At 55.4% G+C, this 15931-nt stretch overlaps 1 protein-coding gene across 3 annotated transcripts; it reads left to right on the forward strand.

Moving 5' to 3' along the window:
- The first annotated feature begins 187 nt into the window (after window positions 1-187).
- On the forward strand, window positions 188-15487 carry GTF3C2 (general transcription factor IIIC subunit 2). Of its 3 annotated transcripts, none has more exons than XM_089528619.1 (18): window positions 188-624; window positions 1421-1796; window positions 2101-2410; window positions 2588-2682; window positions 4962-5039; window positions 5286-5387; window positions 6848-7075; window positions 7227-7338; window positions 7527-7644; window positions 10403-10440; window positions 11179-11308; window positions 11401-11545; window positions 12018-12179; window positions 12729-12816; window positions 12916-13044; window positions 13858-14028; window positions 14425-14535; window positions 14724-15487. In XM_089528619.1, the coding sequence occupies exons 1-18, from the start codon at window positions 390-392 to the stop codon at window positions 14946-14948; spliced, it is 2853 nt and encodes a 950-aa protein (XP_089384745.1). In that variant the 5' UTR covers window positions 188-389; the 3' UTR covers window positions 14949-15487. The 3 variants fall into 3 exon arrangements, with proteins under 3 accessions (XP_089384745.1, XP_089384746.1, XP_089384744.1); XM_089528620.1 differs by having other exon boundaries at window positions 13858-13948; window positions 14724-14936; XM_089528618.1 differs by having other exon boundaries at window positions 13858-13948; window positions 14425-15487.
- Window positions 15488-15931: the final 444 nt, after the last annotated feature.

Genomic DNA, 15931 nt, shown 5'->3' on the forward strand with positions numbered 1-15931 from the left:
TAGCATGGCATCGTGGCACGATGGAGGCGGCAGGGGCCCCGCTGAGAGCCATGGCAGAGAGCAGGCCACTGCTGCCCGCCAGCGCCGCCTCGCCCCAACTGCGCAGGACCGGAAGCCAGGCGCCGCCCCCGAGGCGCCTCTTCCGCCCGGCCAGGGATTCCCGTCGCGCTTCCGGAAGTGACGACAGAACCGGCGACCCTCCGTCGGGCGCCATCTTGTCTGCCCAGGGAAGGGAGGCCGGTGCGGTTCCGGGGCAAGCAGCGTCCCTCGGGGCCCCGCCCGAGAGAGACCGCCAGGGACCCGTCCTTCTCCCTCCCTCCCTCCCTGTTTCTCCCGGGGCAGAGCTGCGCGCGATGGGGCCGGAGGCGCCCTCCTGAGCCGGAGCCTCCATGGACCCCGCCACCGGCGGCAGCAGCAGCAGCAGCGCCATGGGCAGAGAGGCCGCCCCGAGGCTTGGCCGCCAGGCGCCGGGGAGCCCCAGGAGCGGCGCCGAGGGCCTCGGGACTTTGCCGGCTTCGCCCGCAAGGAGCTCCGGCGAAGCGGAGGCGGGAAGCGGCGAAGGGCGGCAGCGGAGGGGCCCCGAGCAAGAAGCGGGAGAGAGGCTGCTCCCTTCGGAAGAGCCAGGCACGTCCTTCTCCGGAGGCAGAGCCCACTCGGGTGGCTCAGTGCGAGGGCATCCTGGGAACTGTAGTTTGTTCTGACAGAGAAGGCTCTAAATGTCTGGCAAGGCTACAGTTCCCAGGATGCCCCAGCGCTGAGGGCAGTGGAAGCGGGCTGGCCCCACAACAAACTCCAGCTCCCAGAGTTCCATAGCCTTGGGCCAGACAACAAGTTAAAGCGGGTCAAACCAGGTTGTTTCCCCAGTGTGGATGCAGCCCTGGAAGAGGCTCCCTTGGCAGTCAGATGCCCCTCTTTCTCCTCCTCCTCCTCCTCTGGGTCTTTGACCATGGAGCACCCCTTTCCCCTCCCTTCCCTTCCCTTCCCAAGTGGATGCTCAAGCCTTTTGCCCCAGAACCAGGGAAGCGGCGTTTGTGGCCGGGAGAAGCCCAGGGAGGCGGCGGCAGCGGCAGCGTTTCCCTTTCCGTTTTGCCCTTTGCATCGTGCCGTGTCAGAACCCCAGGCTTTGCCCTAAGGCCTTCTTCCCTCGACTCGTGTGTCGGGCCCATTTGTAAGCAAGCGGATGCGGTCCTCGTGCGAAAACGCTATGAGTAGGATCCTGGAGTTGGGAGAGACCTTGAGGCCAGAAGGTGAAGCCAAAGGAAGCGATAGCCTCTGGGATGATCAAAGCTGGAGGGAAAGGCTTACCTTCGGAAGGCACTTGGTGGCTCTTCTCTTAAAGGAGCCTCCAGGGAGAGCTGCCATCCTAAGAAAGACCTGTTGTTTTTAACCGCGATTTACTCCGTTCTTTGTTCTTCAGCAGATCAGCTCTGTAGTCCTGCAGCCGAAATTCTGGCCCATCCTGAAGAAGTCTTGGCAACCGTCCCATCCCAGCCAAAGCGTCCCCGCGGGAGAAAGCCCCGGAAGAAAGGTCCCGGCCGCCCCAGGGGCCCCCATCCCAAGGAGCCAAAGGTGCTGGGCGAGAGCCCTGGGCCTTCCGTGAACGGACCCTCCCTTCCCGTCAAGGTGCCAAAGAAGCGCGGGCGCAAATCCAAGGCAGAGCTGCTCCTGATGAAGCTGGCACAAGGGCTGGACACCCAGCCGCCTGAGCCCCTTCCTCCAGAGAAGGGCCTAGCTGCTGAAGAGGACTGCCTCGAGACCACTCCTGGGGGACGCCCAAAAAGGAGGGCGGCTAAAGTGTAAGTGGGGAGTCAGAGGAGCTGACAGCCACAGCCCAGGAGGGTCAGGCGGGGAAAGGCCACAGCACACTGCAGGGGAGGGGATGCTACCCGAAGCCCACCACCTCCTTTCCCTACTGGGATGGCCTCAGTGTCTTTACAAGGGCGCCTATTGTTGTGCTGCGTTATTGGTTCACTTTGTAACGCAGTTGCCAATATCGAATTGTAGTGCAGTAGTGTAGGTGTTTCTTTCTGTTGTCCTGAAGGTGCTTGGGTGCTTCCTAACCATCTCTCCCATCTGCCACTACCCATGCTGCTTTTCCAGGGCCCTCCTGTATCTGCAGGAACTGGCAGAGGAGTTGACCACCATGTGCCAGGCCCCACCAAGCAGTGAGACCTCCAAGGACACACCCAGACACACTGAGGAACCCATTAAGAAGCGTCGAGGCCGGAAGCCGCGGGAGCAGAAAACGGAGACTGAGGAGGATGAGGACTTTGTCCCCTCAGAAGAGGTGCTCTTGGAGGAGGAAGAGGCGGAGGAGGAAGATGATGATGATGATGAAGATGAAAGTGACCTGCTGTTGAGCGAGGTCTCTGAGTCTGAGCTGGAGTCTGGCTTAAACAGAAGACCAGCGGTAACTCAGGCCTGCCGTGCCTTTGCTCTTTTCTGGGGGGCTGGATGAATGGCAGTGCCTCCAAAGGAAGAGCAGAGTAGCATTTCCCTGGGAGTTGGTTGGCTGAGATGCTTTGAGGCTGAGGGAGGGGGGCAGGGAAGCAGGTTCCATGGGCCTTGACCCCTTCTTTTTCCCCAGAGGTCAAAGACCCACTGCCGAGGATTTGCTTCGAATGGACTGCATAATTCGGTCATGGCCCCTGTGTGGAAGTCCCTCTCGGTAACACACGGCTTGTGAGTAGCTGGCTTTGGGGGCCTATAGGATGGGGGCAGGGAGCTGAGGGATGGGTGTGGGGTTGGGACCACAGAGCTGAGGGATGCAGGGGAGCAAGGACTCTGTGAATGGCAGGAGTGCCAAGCAGGAGGGGTCCCAAGGGGGGCACCTTTCCCATTGTGGGTTCACAGGCCTTCAGAGCTTTGAGGCTTTCAAATGGAATTGGCCTGGAGAGAAGGACAAAGGTGGCCCAATCAAACTTCTGATTGAATTGGCTGGAGATTGTGATGATGATGTGAGTGCATTTTTGAATGAGTAGTAGAGTCAATGTGGGATTGGTGACTTAGTGATTAAGACACTGACTCTGATGATTGTAAGATCAACAAGTTGGCAGTTTGAAGCCCAAGTGCTGCGTGATGGAGTTCGCTGCTGTCACTTGTCCCAGCTTCTGTCAACCCAGCAGGTCAAAAGCATGTAAAAATGTAAGCAGATAAATAGGTACCACTTTGGTGGGAAGGTAACTGTGCAGTTTTGCTGGCCATATGATCATTGGAATTGTCCTTGACAATGCTGATATCCCAGCGTTGGTGACACCACCACAATTCAAGAAGGATGTTGACACATTGGAGCGTTTCCAGAGGAGGGCGACCAGAATGGTGCAGGGTCTGGAAACCATAAAGCCCCATGAGGAGAGACTTAGGGAGATGGGGATGTTCAGCCTGGAGACGAGACGGTTAAGAGGCAATATGATGGCCCTGTTTAAGTATTGGAAGGGATGTCACATTGGGAATGGAGCAAGCTTGTTTTCTGTTGCTCCAGAGAATAGGACACAATGGAGCAATGGATGCAAGGTATAGGAAAAGAGATTCCAGCGCAACATTAGGAGGAACTTCCTGACAGTAAGGGCTGTTTGAATGTGGAAGACATTCCCTCAATGGAGAGTGATGGAGTCTCCTTCCTTGGAGGTCTTTAAACAGATACTGGATGGCCATCTGTCAATGGGTATCCTTTGATGGAGAGTTCCTGAATGGCAGAAGAAGGGGTTTGGACTGGATGTCCCTTGGGGTCTCTTCCCACTCTGTGATTCTGTTCTATGATTCTACAATTAGACAATCTTATCAAAGGGGAAACCTTTACCTTTGGAGTAAATGGAAATGGACTCTTGATGCCTGCTGAGGTTGGGTTCCAGGAGCCCCTATGAATAACAAAATCCACGGATGATCAAGTTCTGTTAAATACAGTGGCATCGTACAGTGGTGTTTCTTATGTGAAATGACAAAATCAAGGTTAGCCTTTTGGAATTTAGTCTTTTCAAGCTGTGGATGGTTGAATCCATGGATAAAGAATCCGTGGACATGAGGGCTGGCTATATTTTTTTAAGACGTGCTGTTTTCCAACTTTTCCAAAGATAACGTCAAAGGTAGTATGAATAGGGTTTTTATTGTTTCTAAGATTAAGATCACAATAATGGAATGTAATTGTTGTCACTACAGTGTTTATTACACTTATATAATTTAGATCAGAGCCACTGTAGCTGTTATAGTGGGATAAATGAAATTAAATGCATCCCCTCCTGGCCACATAAGGCTGAACTGCCTTGGATCCCACCTTGGGAGAAAAGTGGTAAATACATTCAGTAGATAAAATAGGAGAGGCTTTTGCTTGCCTGCAAAAGGAATTGCTGCCACCTCAGAGGAGAGGGAGGTTGGGGATTTCTGGGGGAATTCAGAAACAGGTGGTGTCAGTGTTGGGTGGATGGGGGCCTTTCCTAAGGCAGCGGGCAGCTGGCAGAGTTGCCCTCTGGCAGAGCCTGTTTGTGGCAAGATAAGCTACCCAAGTGGCATTTGGCGGTCGAAAGCAGCTGCTGTTTGCTGGGCTGGAGCTGTTCTAGAATCGAAGGCTAGCGAATAGCATCCCCTGAGTGCTCAGAGCCAGTCCCTGGAGGCCCAATGCCCACAGCCCTTGGATGCAGGGTGGGCAAGCGGGAGGGTGATATTCCATCCATGCTTGGGTCATTTTTAGAGAGAGCCGGAATGTGTGCAGAAGAGCTACATGTGTAAAGAATGCTAGTTGTACCATTTCTCAAGGAATGTAAAAAAAAAAGATGGGGGGCTTAACGGTGAAAAACATCCAGGATGATGGCAGTCTGTGGAGGCAAGGCAAGGTGTGGAGACATGTCCCCCCCATGTGCTGTGGGGTTGGGGCCATTTTACCTTTGATGGGCTGGGGCTGCAGCCCTCTGGGAAGCTCAGGGTCCTGCTCCCCTGTGACAGTGTGGGTGTGTTTGCTTGTTCCTCAGGCGTGAGCAGTTCCATTCTCCCTGGGAATTTGCAGAGTGGGTCCCCTCTGCCCGGAAGTGGTCCTGCCTCTCGGAGAGGTGAGTGTCTGTGGGGCAGCCTCAGGTGGGCGAGGGAAGGCCAGAGGAGCACCTGGAGGCTGGATGGGAAGGTGCAGGTGAAGCAGGAGCACGCATGCTGCAGCAGACTAAGACCCCAGGACAATCCTGGCAGTGCCTGGAATCCCCCCAGGACCCAGCATGCAAGGAGGGCCAGCTGGGGGGGGGACAGCTTCTCCTGACCAGGGCTGGAATGAGTTGCACTCTGTTCACCTCCCCTGTCCAAAGCGAAGCGGAACGGTATCTCCCCAGCGAGACCAAGTCCCCGTTCTTCTCCATCAGGCGAGAGGGTCTGCAGGAAGACAGCAGCGTCGTCTACCGGATTAACAGGTGTGTTGTGAACGGGGCAGGGGGGGGTCCCTTTGGATTTGCTTCCTGGTTTGGGGCTGAAAGGCCAAAAAGCAGGTCCCAGGGATTGTAGGTCATAGTGGAAGCTGTCACTGTTTGCAGGAGAGCCTTCGGGGCCAAGTGGGACGAAGACCCTAAGCCGTTCACTTGCCTCTCTCCCTTCCCAGGGAGTACAACTGGGGGAGCCTCATCTTTGCCTTCTTTGGCTCCAGTTGAAGGTGTGTGCCGTGATCCAGGCTATGTGGTCTTCCTTTGTACACAGACCCATACACAAATGGCAGTTGTTAAGGGGGGAGATGCTTGCATGTGCACCAGGCACACCTCCTGAGGGGAAGAATGCTCACATGTGAGTGGCTGCCCTGGCATATCAGGGAGGCAGGACTGGCACATAGGGCATCCTTCCTGGTGTTCCAACAGCAAGGCGCTCTTTTTTGCAGGAGCGTTTTGGTATGAGGGGCCAGACTGTACCCTCCCTATTTGTAAGCACAAGAAAAGGGAAGCTCCCAGAATCGCCTGAGATGTAGCAGATGAGGGATGGACAGAGAACCCTTGGCAGGACCCATGAAGGAGGGGAATGGCTGTAGATTTGTGGCTAAATCAGTAGAGCCCATGACAACCATGGGATTGTTGTTGTGTACCTTAAAGTCATCTCCTCCTGGGATGAGCCTGTCTTGGCAGGTTTGTTCTGGAGGTGAGGTTTGCCATTGCTTGCTTTTTGGGCTGAGAGGAGCGTGGCTTGCCCAAGGTTACCTGGGAGCAGCAATTCAAGGCCTGAGGAGATTTGAACTCTGGTTTCCAAAGTCCTAGTGCAGCACAGACCACTACACCAGCTTTGCTTTCTCACCTTTGTGGCACTTGGTTGTTAAAGGGAGACAGCCATGTGTTTGTATGTTCACCAGAGCCCTTTTGTTTCCAGGAAGGGTTAGGGTTAGGGTTAGGAATTGGCAGGAACTGGAAGAACAAGAACAGGCTGGGCATGTCTTTTGGTTTTGATTTGTTGTCCTATTAAATATGTTGCTTTGCACAATCTCAGGGCAGCAACCAGCAAAGTATGTTCAATCAGGATCCCCCCTTTGAGCCTTTGGAGCAGGATGGCTACACAGCAGCTAGTTCTTTCCCTGACATTTCTTGAGTTCATGTTATGTGTTTCTGTGAGGTTTAAGGGGACAGTGAGGTGTAGCATGGGAGAGTCAGGTTCTCCTGGGGTTTGGGCAGTCTTGCAGCAAAATCCTCCCTGGGGTATTGGGGGGAAAGTGATTTCATTGGATTGATGCTATGGCTGCCGTTTTCTGAATCCAACGGGCCTGCAGCCTCTGAGCAAGCCATGCCTTTGCCTCCACCGCCACCTACTCTCCAAGGCCGAAGACAGAACTTTTGCCTGCAGGAAGAGGTGAGAGTCATGAGGAGAAAAAAGACACATCTTCCTTTGCCTGGCCCCATAGGTTCAATGCCTTGCAGCCCCACAAGGAGCGCCTGGACATGACTTTCTTTGTTGGGGGGCCTGTCTGGGCCATGGAATGGTGCCCCACCCCAGAAGGCTCTCTGGCCTCCCAATATGTGGCCATCTACTGCAATCCTGGCATGGATGACCAGCACAGCTTGTCTGAGACCCACGTTGGGCCCGCACTGCTTCAGCTCTGGGAGCTTGGACCTCTTCGGCAAGATGCAGGGTGAGTTCAGGGGGGGAAGCCACCAATAGCCCAGCTCCTGACAGTCCTTCCCCTCTCCACACATGCCCCACAAGAGGACCTGGGCTCCCTTCCTCAAGTCCCTGTGCCGGGCCAGGGCACCCTTTTGCATCCTTTTCTGTCCCCTGCCTAGGTCAGCCACCAAGCCTGCACTGGCATTCGCTATCGCCACCGACCACGGCTGCATTTGGGACATGAAGTTCTGCCCCAGCGGTGCCTGGGAGCCTCCCTCTGTCTGCCGCAAGGTAAGAAGAACTCAAGCCTTCTTCATTGGAAAGTTTTGGGTGGAGGTCCATTGGGAGCTGGAGGCTCTTGTGCTCTACAGTCTGCTGGGGATGGAGCCCTTGTGGCTTTGGTCCCTGTGGCTTTGGCCATGGAGGAGGGGAGAAGGTCTGGGTGAGGCTGATCCTGGCTCTCCTCCGCTCCTCTGCAGGCCCCCCAGATGAGCCGACTGGGCCTGCTGGCTGTGGCCTTCTCAGATGGCCAAGTGCTGATCTACAGCCTTCCTCATGTGGAGGCCCTGCAAGCCCACCAGAGATCCCAGGTAACAGGTAGGAAGAGCTGCTTAGAGGTCCGCAGGGTGGCCAGGACCCCAGGAATGGCCCAAGGGGTAAAGGGGCATTACAAGGCCCTTTTTTGCTGCCACTGCCCCCTGGTTTGACCTTCCCTCTGGGAGCCAGCAGGAAAGGGTCTGCTACCCAAATGAGGCGAGGGAAGTAAAGACCCCTGCAGTGGGGCTGCCAAGTGAAGTTGCTGCAAGAGGGGTGTCAACCTGGAAGCCGCAGGCAGGTGGTTGGTGATGCAGAAGAGTGGCCTGTGCCAGCCAGAATGCCCTTGCTCCTTGTTTCTGCCTCTCTTGCTGGCTTCAGGCATGTTGCCTGCATCCCACCCAGAGAAGCAGCTAAGCTTTGGAGGGCCAGGTGGGTTCCAGGGCTTCCCTTGAATCATAGAATCGTAGAGTTGGAAGAGACCACTAGGGCCATCCAGTCCAACCCCATTCTGCCATGCAGGAAATCCAAATCAAAGCATCCCCATTGACAGATGGCCATCCAGCCTCTGTTTAAAGACCTCCAAGGAAGGAGACTCTATCATCCTCCGAGGAAGGAGTGTGTTCTACTGTCGAACAGCCCTTACTGTCAGGAAGTTCCTCCTAATGTTGAGCTTCAGCACTGCCTGGGAAAAAGACTGGGTCCCTCTTTTCCATGATTACCCCCCAAACCTGCTCTGTTTCTAGGCATGATCTTGCTGCATTGGGGGTGGAGCTTTCTGTTTAAGCTGCCATCACCTTTCCCCCCCTCCACCCCTAATATGAGGGGCTCTGCCTGACCAACAAGGGCATCTTGATCCCCCCCCCCCACCTCCTGCTCATGCGTTGGAACAGCCTGTGTACTCAGCCAGCCTTATCAGTTAATGAGCCTTGTAATTGTATCTGTCTGTAGGAATGATGGATGAATAGCAGGAGGGTGGTGATAACAGTCCTGGCATTGGTGGGCGTTCAGCCTTGGCCTCCCTGCCTGGGGTGATAATGGAGAATCTCTCCCCAAGGAATTGGGGGAGGGGGAGGGAGAGGAGGGGGATTTCTTGGGGGGAGGTGCCTACTCTCTCATGCACCAGGGGCTCTGCCAGCCCCACAAGCAGCCAGTGGCAAGGGATCATCAGATCTGCAGTCCACCAGCACATGTGGCACCCAAGAGGGCCCTGCTGGACCTGTGCACCCAGCATATTTGCCCCCCCCCCCCGTCCCATGGAAGTCCCACCAGACCCCAGCCCCATGCAACTGTCCAGAGGATATTTTTGGGGGACATGGTGTCTCTGAAGAGAGAATCTGGGCTTTTCTTTCTCTGCTAACATTTCTGCTCTGCTTTAAAAACCATCTCATTACCATCTCTTCTGGGCCAGCTGGGAAATAGTCTGTGGGGTTGCCACCATGAGGGTGTTGGTGTGGTGCTGACAGGTGGATGGCTTGCTGGGTTTGCTGCACACTCACACAGGGACTCTCCAGATGCCTTTTGGCTGGCTTCTGTTGCCTGGGCCTCTTGTCGTCTTGGGTTTTCATGGGTCTTTGGTGCTGCCAGCCATGACCACCTTCCAGACCATCCTGTGTGTTGGTTTGGGAATCAGGGCCAACCCTGTTTGAGGGTTTCTTCCAGGGGTCAGTGCTGGAAAACCACTGCCTGCCTCCTTGGCTCCGCCACTTTCACAAGTGTCACTTTGCTTTTCAAGGCCTGCATCTGGCCATCCCTGAGGTTGCGGAAAGGTGTCACTATGCTAGGGACATCCAGTGCCCCTCTCACCTGGAGCAGGTAATGCAGTGAAGGGTGTTGGACTCAGCAGTGGACTAAATGAGGCCAATAAGCTGGAACTCAGTTCCCCAGATGAGTGGCTCTTAGCTTCAGAAGAAGGATGATTATCCCCTTTGGAAGGGGCACCACTTGAATCTGGTCTGGCTCAGGGTGCTCCGTACTCCAGCATTGTCCCTCACTGTCCCAATTCTGCGTTTTGCAACAAGAAAAGGTAGACAGACTACCATAGCCTGTTCTGGGTGCAAGTATCTGTATTCTGGTAATGTTCTAGACTACTGTAATACCTCATATGTGGGGATGCCCTTGGAGATTGTTTGTAAACTGCTTTTCTCTCAGGACAGATCTGGAGTTTTGCATAAAACACCTTGCTAGCAATACGTTTTGCCTTTATTAAACAGAAATAATGAGTTCAGTGTGCTCATGCTGCCCTCAGAGGCCTGTATCTGCTTCAGCCAAATGGTCCCTGGGGAGTTTTCAGGGTTTAGACATCAGTTTTCAACTTGCTTGTTTGTATTTTGCTCATCTCTCTCCCTTATTTACCTTTTGGCAAAACTCTAAACTGTCTCAAGTGTTGCCGTTTCCGGTTTTGGTGGGAACTTCTCTAGCTCCAGATGGCTCACCTTTCCTGTTTCTGCCATCTCTTTGTTTCTGTCTTGACACCCCCCCCCCCCCACGCCCCATTCCTGCTTCTGTGTCAGGGTGTGTTTGCTTTGTCTGGCATGGCGGAAGCAGTCACATGGAGGTAGACAGGTGGATCTCTACTGCTGCCAGCCCTGGACCCTGTCCATTTCTTGAGATGAGAGTCGCTTTAGTCTTAGAACAGACCAAAAAGGCTAGTACAACCCCCTTCTGCCATGCAGGAAGACACAACTGAAGCACTGACAGATACATATAAAGAGAACTCTGATGAACAGGACCCTGAAACCCCCAGGCAGGTGGCGGGAGGGTGGGGAAGGGAGGCGTCTGCTCGCTCTTGGCCTGACTGCTTCTGTCTTTCTTCTCCTAGGCGGCGGAGGCCTCTCCCCACAGAATGCCATCTACAAGGTGCGTCTTCTCACCCTGGCCCCAGCACCGCCACTCTAGGACCTAGGGCAGTGATGGTGAACCTTTTAGAGGCCGAGTGCCCAAACTGCAACCCAAAAGCCACTTATTTATTGCAAATTGCCGTGTCCCTCTGGCTTTCTAGTAACAAACTCTGGCAAAATCTGTGCAGAGGTGATGGCACACGTGCCCGCAGAGAGGGCTCTGAGTGCCACCTCTGGCATGCGTGCCATAGTTTCGCCATCACTGACCTAGGGCTTTAAGGCACTGGCCCAGCCCAAGGAAAGGAGGAGGTATCCTGGGCTACCTTCCTCCGCAGCCGTTGCCTATCAAGATCAGTCTGCTTTGTCTGGGCCCCTGCATCCTTTGCTGCAGGCATGAGGAAGACCCCTCCCACCCCAAAGCAACAGCTTTGCTCCAGTTCAGGTCTCTGATACTCAACTGTGGGGCCAGTCTGCCCAGTAGTGCCTCCCTCTGAAACAGGAATGGGCAGAACCTCAAGGCACAAGAACCAAATTCAGACGCCAGGTCCACTCACACATCCACCCCCCAAGGCAGAAGGGACAAGATTTTCACAGCTGAGGAGCTGGCTTTACTCTTCCCTCCCCTTCTTGTCCCTTGGAGGAGCATTTGGCCCACCTCCCAAGACAGTTTGTAATGCTACTGCTCTCTTATACCCAAGATGGTGTTTCCCATCACCCTCCATGAGGCCCACTCATGGCCACTTCTCTGTCCTGGCAGGTCCAGTGCGTGGCCTCATTGCAAGTCAGCTCCGTTCAGGCTGGGAGCCCTGCTGAATGTGGGCAATGCTTCAGCTTGGCCTGGATGCCCTCCAGGCCTCATCACCACTTGGCTGCCGGTTTCTATGATGGTAAGTAGAAAGAGAAGAAGGGGGAGGCGTGCCCATGTGTGGTCTGTGGGTCTCCTGGGGTTGGTCTCACGCCTGCCATCCTGCCTGCCCAGGAACTGTGGCCCTTTGGAACCTGTCCAGCACATCCCTACTCCAGCGAGTGCGCCAAACGGATGGCTCCCACAGGCTCTATCCTTTCCGCTGCTTCCTGGCCCATGACCAAGCTGTGCGCAGCATCCAGTGGTGCAAAGCGAACAGGTGAGTGCCAAGGGAAGCAGGCAGTGGGACTGAACACCCCTGGCAGAGGGGGGCTGCTTTCCAGATTTGTTGGCTGCTGCTATGGCGGGTACTGGTCAAGTGGCCTTGGCAGAAAGAGCCAAGGATGCCCCCCCCATAGCCCTTTTCCAGGACATGTAGGGCAATGGGGGATCTGGGATCTGGTGACCATGGAGACTCCTGCCTTGTGGTGTCTTTCTGGGCTCTCTCCATCAGCATCAGCCCCTCGGAGCTTTGGCCTTCCAGGGCACACTCCTCCTGGATGAGAAAACAAGAAGCTGCCTTGGGTGGGAGAGCTGGCCCAATGCCTACTAAGTCCCAGGACTGCCAGGGTGGCCCTTTCCCATGATTGTCGTGCCAGGGCCGAAAAGGGGAGGGCCTCCTGCCTGTAGGGTTCTCTTGACTGCTGGGGAGCTCCAGCCCCTATAGTGGTTCTTCCCTCCCTTCCTTCCAGCAATTTCCTGGTGACTGCCGGGAGCGACCGGAAGATCAAGTTCTGGGACCTGCGACGGATCCATGAGCCCCTCAACAGCTTCAAGCGGTCCTTGAGCACAGAGGTTGCCTGGCTGCTGCCCTACAGTGGAGTCACGGTGGCCCAGGACAACTGCTATGCTCCGTGAGTCTTTCTCGAACCCCTTCTCCCACTCCTGGTGGCCGTGAGGTCCACTGGGCCATCTTGAGAAAGTAGTGTGGGGAAGGTCCCCATGGGGACAGATTCCTCCTCCAAAGCCTGACTTCCAAAAAGCAATGCTCATTAGGTTGAATCAAAAGGAAGCTTGTTAGGAACAACAGAACAACTCCTTCCCCTTCCTGTTGTGAGTCTTGGCTTTGCTTGTTTTGCAAATAATACCAGTCCAGAGCTACTGCTGTAGCTTCTGGCTGCCTCCTAGCTGACAAACTGATGGTCATCCTCCCAGTGAAAAGCAGTGGACTTCCCCCCTTCAAAACCAGTTGCTCCCACTCCTGAGAGGACTCTGCTAGGAATGATTTGTCCTCCTTGTCACCCCCCAGGGCCTCTCAATATTGGAAACGGGGTGGGAGGGAGAACAAAGCTGGCTGCCCCATGGTTCCAGCAGGTCAGCTACACCATTGTTTGTGGGTTGTGAGAGTGGCTGCTGCTTTCCTCTGGGCAAATTCTGGCCCTCGGGCCTCTGTTGTCTTGCAGGTATGGCCTATGTGGGATCCACTACCTGGACGCTGGCTACCTTGGCTTCCGGGCCTACTTCGTGGCTCCTCGCAAGGGCACCGTATGGGTAAGTGAAGTGTCCTGCATTCTCCCCTCTCCACAACAGGAGGAAGACTGTGGTAATCCTGATGCAAGAAATGCCCTCTTTCCCTGCTTTCTCTCATAGAGCATCTCTGGGTCTGACTGGCTGAACACGGTGGCTGCTGGCGATGTCATGGGGGAGCTGGTGGCAGCCATGATGCCCGACCTCTCCGTCAACCCCCACAACGTCAAGCGCCCCTCAGAGCGCCGTTTTGTAAGTGCTGCCGCTTCCTGGGTCACAGGCATCAGGGCATCCTCTAGCCTGCAGGTTCCCTTTATGGCCAAATGGAGGAGAAAGCGAGGGCTGACCCTTCGCGGTTGGCCCTCCTAAAATCCCGCAACTTGGGAGTACAGGAATTGTACTCCCAAGAGGCCTGGGGAATGTCCTCTGGACAGGGATGTCTGAGCTCAGTCTCAACCAGGTCTGGGCACTAAAAGGAGCAGTTGTCACCAAAGCGGGGCAGGTTTGGAAGTGGAAGGGAGTCAGGAGCTGAGGGGGTCTTGGGTGTTTGGTGAGGTTGAAGACATGTGGAGTGCTCTCTGTCCAGCCTCCTGAGATGAGAAAGAAGGCAGTGGCAGTACTCCCCACCCCACAGCAAAGGTGTCCATTTCCCTTCACAGCCTTTGGGTCCGGGGGAACTTCTAGGGATTGTGTCCAGGGGGCAGTTTTGAGATAGGTGTTCATCTTACTGTCACCAGAAACCGGAAACAACTTGAAGGCACACACCAACAACAACAAGAAGCATTGGCCTGGGTGGGGGTTTCCTCACAAGGAGGGTGGGGTTGAGGTGGAGATCTTGCTACTTTTGGAACCTGGAGCCCCCAAGGGGTTTGTAGAGAAGCTGTTGGCTGGGCTGGTGAATTAAGCCACATGGCTGATTTCCTCAAGCCACCCTCTGAGTGGGAAATATAGTGGTCAGCCCCTGGCTTGTCCCTGCTTCTCAAGAATGCCTGGATTGGGAGGGCCTCCTATTCTACCTCTTTCAAGGCCCCTCTCCTCTCTCTGGCCTTCCCTTTGTCCTCACAGTCCATCTATAAGGCAGACCTCCTGCCCCGAAACCTCATCAGCAAAGAGGGGACAGAATCATCATCGGCAGTGACCCTCGCAGCCAGAGCTGGTGAGACGTCCACAGTGGAGGGCAGGAGCTACAGCGAGTCAGTGGCCCACAATTACATCCTCTTCCAGGACACAGATCTGGTGAGGGCTTGGGATTGGGGGGAAGTTCCAGGCGAAGGCCTGGCAGGAAGGCTGAGAACAAAGGCTTTCTTGCTGCTGTTTTTTGCGAGGAAGGTAGCATGTTTGTGTGGACAGGGCTGGATGCTAGCCATGGGGGCTGCTGAAGGATGTGGCCCTACCCAGGCCACCTCTTAAGAGTCTGCGGCTCCTTCTGCTTCCTGCCTGCTTCCCCTGGCCTCTCACCATCCATTGGTGTGTTGGCAGCTGATAAGGCTCTTTCTCCCCATGGCCACCCACCTTCAGCTAGCTGCATCCCAGCTGAGTCCTGGCCTGTCCCCATCCTGCCCCACATGAGGGAGACTTACCCTGCTTTAGCCAAGCCTGGCATCAACCTTCCCTTCCTATCCGACCCAACAGAGGAGCTTCAAGAATTTCTTCCGCCGGAAGGCCCGCAAGCACAACCGCCTGGTCCCCGAGCGCAAGGAGGGGGACTTCCTGGGACGGCTGCAGCTGGAAGCCATCCACAAGGTGAGCAGGGAAGGCGGGTGGAAAAAGAGAACAGGCAACGCATCCACACCCCACTCACCCATGCTGCTCTTTCCTTGGCTCAGCCTGGCTACCACCCCTCACTCAGACCGGCCTGTTGGGATGGAGGTCAGGTGAGCTCCTTGGTGATTCCTGGCCCCTTAACCAGCTGCTGGCCCTTTCCTTGGCAGGTGCGCTTCAGCCCCAACCTGGGTTGCCACAGCTGGCTGGCCTCAGGGGGTCAGTCTGGCCTGGTGCGGCTTCACTGCCTCCGCGCTCTGGTTTCCCCGCTGAGCCACAAGCTACAGCTTGAGTGCCAGGCCCAGTTCAGTGCCATGCTTGAGGCAGATGGACAGGGCAGCAGCGGCAGTGGCTCCATGGCAAGCCTGCTGAGGGCACCCATGGCTGTCAGTTGAAGAGCCACCAGGACTGTTCCTTGAAGACTCGGCAGACATCGACGGGGCGTGAAGGCTTCAGCAGAGACATTTGGGTCCATGAGAGGATTATGCCAAAGTCGGGCGGTTGAGCTGTGAGCAGCAAAGAGCCATTGGCTGGTCCAAGGACAGATGTGCTGAAGAGAATGACCAAGAGAGGCTTGGCACAGAATCAGTTCCTCAGCCGCCCAGCAGTGGGCTCTCCGTTTGTGGCGCTGTGCGCAAGAGCAGCTCCTCCCACCCACAGGGTAACATGTGCCTCTGCTTCCTGGGCGCCTTTTCTGGCTGTTGCTCCTCACTTGGCCCTGGAGGCTCCAGGTGAGGAAGGAGAGAAAGAAGGGGAGAGGCAAGTGGGGTGCTTATCTCCCTTTGCTGGGCCAGCAAAAGAGGAGTGCTCGGAGCCAGGGAGCTCTGGCCACTGGGCTCTGAGCCACAAGCGCCTCCCCCACCCCCCTGTACCCTCCCTTTCGGGGCACAGCCTTGCTCACATTGAGCTTTGTTCTCTTAACTGTTATTAAAGTGTGTGTGTTTTATAAAAGTGCTTGCTTGCTTGCTGACTTTCTGGGGCTGCAAGGAGCTTGGCTGGCCCCTTTTGCAGAGAGCAGGAGGGAGGTAAGAAGGGTACCCCGATGGCTTAGTGGTCCTGCAGCCATTCACAGCCACAAGGTTGTGAGTTTCATCACAGGCAGGGATCCAGGGTTGACTCAGCCTGGCATCCTTCCATAGGTTGCTAAACTGAATACCCAGCTTGTTGGGGGCAATGAGCTTACACTTTGTGAACTGATTAGTACATCGGTAAGTGATACAGAAATGTACTTGCTATTGCTAATTCCTCTTTGGGGGATTGTTTGCTATTGTGTATGGGGTCCCCTGTGTTCCCCAGGAACAGTGGAGGTGGGCAGCCTCACAGCCACCCATCAGCTCACTCCTTGCACCTCCAGCAAGGGAGCTGCATATGGCTGGGC

Source organism: Sceloporus occidentalis, unplaced genomic scaffold (assembly GCF_023333645.1).
Source record: "Sceloporus occidentalis isolate IW3139 unplaced genomic scaffold, rSceOcc1.0.p SCAF_6, whole genome shotgun sequence".
Taxonomy (NCBI): Eukaryota; Metazoa; Chordata; class Lepidosauria; order Squamata; family Phrynosomatidae; genus Sceloporus; species Sceloporus occidentalis.